At 41.0% G+C, this 6,580-nt stretch overlaps 1 protein-coding gene across 1 annotated transcript in view; it reads left to right on the forward strand.

The window, feature by feature from the left end:
* Positions 1-4,567, forward strand: part of LOC103611021 (semaphorin-5A-like) — a gene marked incomplete at its 5' end in the record, with an annotated part of 15,135 nt that extends 10,568 nt beyond the window's left edge. The window contains 2 exons of the mRNA XM_008595065.1: positions 2,309-2,407; positions 4,293-4,567. Coding sequence (XP_008593287.1) covers positions 2,309-2,407; positions 4,293-4,559 — 366 coding nt within the window. The remainder of the gene's footprint in view (positions 1-2,308; positions 2,408-4,292) is intronic.
* Between the last annotated feature and the right edge of the window lie 2,013 nt (positions 4,568-6,580).

Below are 6,580 nucleotides of genomic sequence, written 5' to 3' on the forward strand. Positions count from 1 at the left end.
CATAATCCCTACTGCTCTCCACTGCTTGTAATTTTCCATCATAGTCTTTATTACAGTGTCATTATCACGTCTCTTTCATCCATTAAGGCCATCAGGCTCTCATAGCCCTGTGTTCTCCCAGATGGCTTTTTAGAGACCCCGCAGACGGGCTTAGGTCTCCTGCTCCCATCCTCACTCTGATCCCTGCTTTACAGACTCCTGTCCTGCTCTGCTCCGAGGTGGCGGTTTCTGCCGCGCCTCTCCCTGAGCTCCGTCAGCCTGCGGGGGGATGACTGTGTGGTTCTTTGAAGTCTTTTGTTCTGTTCTTTCCCTTTAAACTCTCCTGCCCTTTCTCCAGTTATAAGAACAAAACAGAACAAAATAAAACAAGCCTCCCCTATCTGGTATACCTTTCTCAGTGGCTTAGATTACTGAATTTCTTTTCTTTCCCAATTTAGTAGCCAGTAATAATTTGTTACTGTTATTGAGAGTCATAGTGTTATACCCTTGGTATTTCACTTTATATTTAAAAAGCAAATTCAAATATCATAGCACTTTTCATTGTCGCAGCTGGGTTATGCAGCAGACTAGGTTATGGAAAATCAACATTTTCATCAGGAATGGGGTTCTGCTTGGGTGAAGAGAGGATGACTGTACCATTAGATCCAGATTATCCTGATTTTGGACACTATGTGATTTAAACCATCATATTATCATGCAGCATCTCCCATGTCTAGTTGGTTAGCCAGTCATCATGTCCTAGAGATTTGCTAGATTCTGACTTTGTCTTTTCAAAGACACCAAAGTGCCTACCATCTTGGTCTAGGCACGTAATGTCAAATGCATGAATTGTGAAAGTGGATTCCCTACCTGCCTCCCTCACTCCGGCTTATCTTCCATACTGATTCCCAAGTGGTCCTTCAATAGCAAACATGAGTTCAAGGCAAAAGCTTATGCAGTTCCATCATTCAGTGGGTCCTTTTACATTCAGAGTAAAATGCAAACTCACAAGCCTGCCATAGCCAGCCCTCGTCCCCTCCCCTGCTTATGTATTACCCCCCTGTACCCACTGAATGCACCATGCTTTCTCTAGCCCTGATGCTTGTCACAGTCCATTACACTTGCCTGGAACTTTTCCCTTTTTTGCTCAGTCCAGTAAAATCCTACATGTGCCCTACAGACTCCTTCTCCAGGAAGCCTCAGTGAATATTACTCTTTTAAAAAATGTTATCTTAGGTGTGAACTCCAAGAAGCTTTGCTACACCTCTTTTTTCCCCTTCCCCTCTGGAGCTGGCTACTGTGCTGTTCCTCTGTGCTTCCGCGTTACAGCTCCATAGTGATAGGTGTGAACTCCAAGAAGCTTTGCTACACCTCTTTTTTCCCCTTCCCCTCTGGAGCTGGCTAATGTGCTGTTCTCCGCATTACAGCTCCATAGTGATTATTCTGACCCTGTGTTTTAATTTTTCTGCCAGGGGCCTAGATTGTGACTTCTAGCAAAGCTTCTACCAAAGAGTAGCTAATTAGTAAATGCTTGCTCAGTGAATGAAGGGCCTTCTAGCTCACATGTCCATCATTACTGGCTGTACCCCAGATTTTCTATCAATGCTTTGCAAACACAAAACATACTCATTAGATATTTCTCACCATCAGGTTTTGTCTTGAATGTTCCAGACATTTTTTCCATATTAGTTGTATTTTTACTTGTCAATTAATTTAAAATGTTAACAGATGCAAGGGTACTTCAAAAAGTTTGTGGAAAAATGGAGTTAAAAAATAATACAACATTTCTATGAACTTTTTTAAGTACCCTAGCAGTTGCTCTGTATTTAATGCAGTTTGAGCCCATAAAGTGAAACTTGCTCCAGTTTATGTACAGAGTGGCACAGGTGACCTTCTTACTGGAGAAGCATTTGCAACATTTTTTCAAAGTCCTGGGGAGTTTTCCAAGGCACTGTTTCATGAGCAGTATCCAATCGGTTCCTTTATTTATTTTCTTAATAAATGTCCAAGGCAATTTAGAGTTTGCACTGTCATCTGATACAATTCACATTGATCCCATGCTTGCCAAAAATGATATGTGCTTTGAGAATTTAATTGAACACATATTTATCTTCATAAATATTCCTATTGAACATGTGTGCAGACACAGAAAGTCAGATTGTTTAACAATTTTGCTTTTATTTTTTGGTCAATATTGGAGAACTTTTGTGTTTTTGTTTTTTTTATTGGTCAACATTTTAATTATTAGCCGGAAAAAATGTATTCATACTTGCCATTCCCTGGCACTTAGGGATTGTTAACGTGTTTCTTGTGATTTTTGTTTTTGCAGGAGGAATGTCAGAACTACATCCGGGTGCTCTTGGTGGGAGGCAACCGGCTGTTCACGTGTGGGACCAACGCCTTCACGCCTGTGTGCACCAACCGCTCGGTATGGCTTCCTGTTGGGCCTTGACAGGACATATCATCAGAAGAAGCCAAAACTGTATTGCAACCCTAGTTTTAAAGACATTTCTATACACTGGGGCGTAGCTCTTTAACGCAAAACCACCTTCTATCAAATTGAATAAATATTTGATTTCTTAATTCTCTTATAATCAGGACTGTTAATTATATGAAGAACCAGAAATAATTAGAGGTTGTATAATTAAATTTAACCATGTTTCTAAACTATTTCAATCAGCATTTTCCCCACCAGTGACCCTAAACATTAATCATAAATATATTATTTTTCTTATTCGGCCTTATGGTGGGGATATTATTAAGTATTAAAATGATCTAAAATCACAATGCAAAGGTAAAAAATATAACCTACAGATTGAATAAGAAGCATATCAAAAAATAAAACAAACAAATGTAACCCCGGGCAAAGTAAAGTTATGTCTGATCCTCTTTCTTGTCTTTCACCTGTTATTTTTTAATTTTTTTAATTTTCTTTTTTTTTGGTGGTTGACCTGTCTGGGGACCCGAACCCTTTACCTTGGTATTATCAGCATTGTGCTCTACCTAAGTGAGCTAACTGGCCAGCCCAACCCCTCGTTATTGACAGGAATTTTAATTTACGCATCTTATACCAGTAGCATGACAGGTCATCAGAACTCACATGTAATTTTCTTAATTTGGGACGTCAATATTCCTCAGGGAATATAATGAGGAAATATTTTAATTTCTTGGCTGCACAACTGCTCTCAAAACCTTTACTTATCATCTGCTTTTCCTGTTCATTATTTGCAAATTAACATTCAGTTATTGGAAATGAAGGGGGAGGTGAGAAGAGGCGCAATGCTCACTGAGAGCTCCGTGGGTCGGTTCCACACGCTGCTCTCAGTGCTTGATGTCAGTGCAGTCATTCAGCCCTCAGCAGAGACCCCGTGAGGTGGTTACTGTGTGGGGCTCCATTTTATAAGAGGAGAACACAAAACACAAACAGTGTAGATCACATGCCCGGGGCTACACATCTAGCAGCAGAGCAAGCAGCATGTCTGTGTCACCTGCCCAGCCTTCTCCTCTGTTATCTCTCCACGCTCAGTAAAAGTGAAGAACCTGGTGAGCACAGATTCCTCCAACATCCCTTCANCATTTTATAAGAGGAGAACACAAAACACAAACAGTGTAGATCACATGCCCGGGGCTACACACCTAGCAGCAGAGCAAGCAGCATGTCTGTGTCACCTGCCCAGCCTTCTCCTCTGTTACCTCTCCACGCTCAGTAAAAGTGAAGAACCTGGTGAGCACAGATTCCTCCAACATCCCTTCAGTGATGAGTCGAGAATGCAGCATTTGGGAAGCTGGACTCATAGATGCTGCCAAGACACTAGGGTGTCCTTCTGAAAACTGGAAAAAAAAAGTCTTGGAAATTATTTAGCTATGTGGTGCTAAATGTCCACACATCCTGACCCATGAACATATTTTGGAGGGCTATTTATAATATTGTTTCACTTTTATATGGATAAAGTTGTGTGCAATTCTTTATTATGAGTTATGTTTCTATAAATATTGAATTTGGTTTGTTTATTAAAGTGGAAAAATTTGCAGCACCCATGCATTATAAATCAAAGCCATATCTATAATGATCTTACTTCATATTTTGTGAGCATTCAGTGATATGAGGCCCAGCAACTCCACGGGGATGAGAGAAGCAGAGTGATTGACGGATTCTCTTGCCATGACCACAGCATGCTGTTTTAATCGAAGTCAAAGTTTGTCATCTCTTATCACGAGCCCGAGAGCTTCGTGTGCATATGTCCCTGTGATCGTGGTAGATGCAATCCATTAACACCATTAAGGATTGGTTTCTCTTTGTTCTTTATCCACAGTTGAGTAACCTCACCGAGATCCATGATCAGATCAGCGGCATGGCCCGCTGTCCCTACAGTCCCCAGCACAATTCCACGGCTCTCCTCACGGCCGGCGGGGAGCTCTACGCAGCTACAGCCATGGATTTCCCGGGACGTGATCCTGCCATTTACCGAAGTCTGGGCATCTTACCTCCTCTCCGCACTGCGCAGTACAATTCCAAATGGCTCAACGGTAAGCCTTCCAGGAACTCCCAGTTTCCTGTCTCCTTTGTCTGTGATGCCTAGTCATTTGGTGCTCAAGAGCAAACTGTCACACTTTTTAAAGAAAAACAAATTCTTCATTTTCTAAAGAAATTAAAATGTAACTTGTTTGGTGCAATGATTGGAAGGAAATCACGTGGCTCTCTAGTACTGGGAAGAGAAGTGATTTTCCCAACACTGAGACTGTGATAATAGGGCTAATGTTGATTTGATCATTCATCAAAGTTAAGCTGTTATTTTCTCTATTATTGTGTGAAGTCTAGGAAAATTGATGTTCTGTCATAGATAGGTGTAGACTTATGTGCATTCTTTCTTAATTCCTTATTATCTATCTGGAAATGGAAATTACTAACATTTCCTGAAATTTTCAGACACCGTGTAAAAGAATGTGTTTAGGTATAGACGTCTGCAAATAACAAATCAAAAAACACGTACCAACTCACATACTTAGCAGTTAGTGGTAGGCATCTTCAGAGTTTCTTAGTTCAGGGGCTTAAGAGTTAATAAGGACCAAGTCTTTTTACCACTGTCTCTGCATCACAGTCTGCCAGGTTGGTCCTCAGGCCAGCTCTGCTCATGAATGCAGAACTGCTGCTGCTCTTTAAGGTATTGCATCCAGATGTGGTAATATTCACAGGAAGAAGAGACACAATCTGCTTGCGTGTGCGTTTGTGCATGTATGTGTGCTCACATGTGTGTGTTATAAAAAGAAACTCCCAAAAGTCTTCCTTCAGTTCTGAGTCAGAACTTGGTCATCTGCTCACTAAACAACCAGAAAATGGTGCCAACCGTCCAGATCGAGGTTGGCTGTGTATACTGTCCTGATGTGTGCCACCTGAAATCCAGCCCTCTGTACATGTGCACATTCGTGTGTGAGTGTGGCAACACACATGCACACATACATGCCCTCACATAAGCAGTATATATGCTCCATGAGCATATATATTGCCTCAAGCACTTATTTGGTAATTTGCACAAAGATGAAATCTTGACATGGCCGTTATAATATTTACTATTTGAATATTTTAAGTCTTACAAAGGTTTAGTGGCCTTGTACCCAGTACAAGCTAATTATGTAGATCAGAGTTTCTCAGTCTCAGCACTATGACGTTTGGAGCCAGATCATTCTTGATGGGGTCGTGGGCGGCGTTGTCCTAAGTCTTACAAAGGTTTAGTGGCCTTGTACCCAGTACAAGCTAATTATGTAGATCAGAGTTTCTCGGTCTCAGCACTATGACGTTTGGAGCCAGATCATTCTTGATGGGGTCGTGGGCGGCGTTGTCCTGGGTGGTGTAAGGTGTTTAGCAACATCCCTGAACTATACCCACTAGAGGCCAGTAGCATCCTCCTCCACCCAGTTGTAACAACAAAAACTATTTCCAGAAATTTTCAGATATGCCCTGGGGGAAAACTTGCCTGTTGTTGTGAACCATTGTTTTAGACCCATCACTTATGCATATTTATGTATATGTGTATTAGTGCACAATGCAGATATTTTGCCAAATAACTTAACAATCACATTTTGCCTTTAAAAGATTCTCCTGTAGCAATCAAAACGTCCTCATCATAAAGTTTCTCCAGTAAGTTGAGCGACTCTATTGCTTCCAAAGGGCAACATGCATTGTTTTCCTAAACTGAAGCAGTGACTACATTTTCCTCATTAACATTATTTCTGTTGAACTGGTTTCAACTGAACCCGTCAACTGTCTATGGATAGTCCCCTTGTGATTCTGAAGCTTTCATCTGTGTAGTTTAAAGTTGTTCTATTCATTTGTTGATTTTTACAGGCCAAGTAAAGTTTCCAATTAAAAATCAAAAAGTTCCTCCACCCCCATCCCCTAACACAGGCTTTGTAATTAGAGTTTTCCTAAAGCAAAGTAAAAAGTAATCAGGAGCACAATCTCTTTCTTATCCCAAAAGTGACACCTTAAGAGTATCCTGGAAAAATAATCGAGGTCATAGCATGAGTTATAAACATTGGATGTTTTCTCACATGTGACTCAGACCCAAGGATGATCACATGGTGAGATTCTGCTAACCCTCTG

The sequence above is a fragment of the Galeopterus variegatus genome, unplaced genomic scaffold (assembly GCF_000696425.1).
Source record: "Galeopterus variegatus unplaced genomic scaffold, G_variegatus-3.0.2 Scaffold12265, whole genome shotgun sequence".
In the NCBI taxonomy this organism is placed as follows: Eukaryota; Metazoa; Chordata; class Mammalia; order Dermoptera; family Cynocephalidae; genus Galeopterus; species Galeopterus variegatus.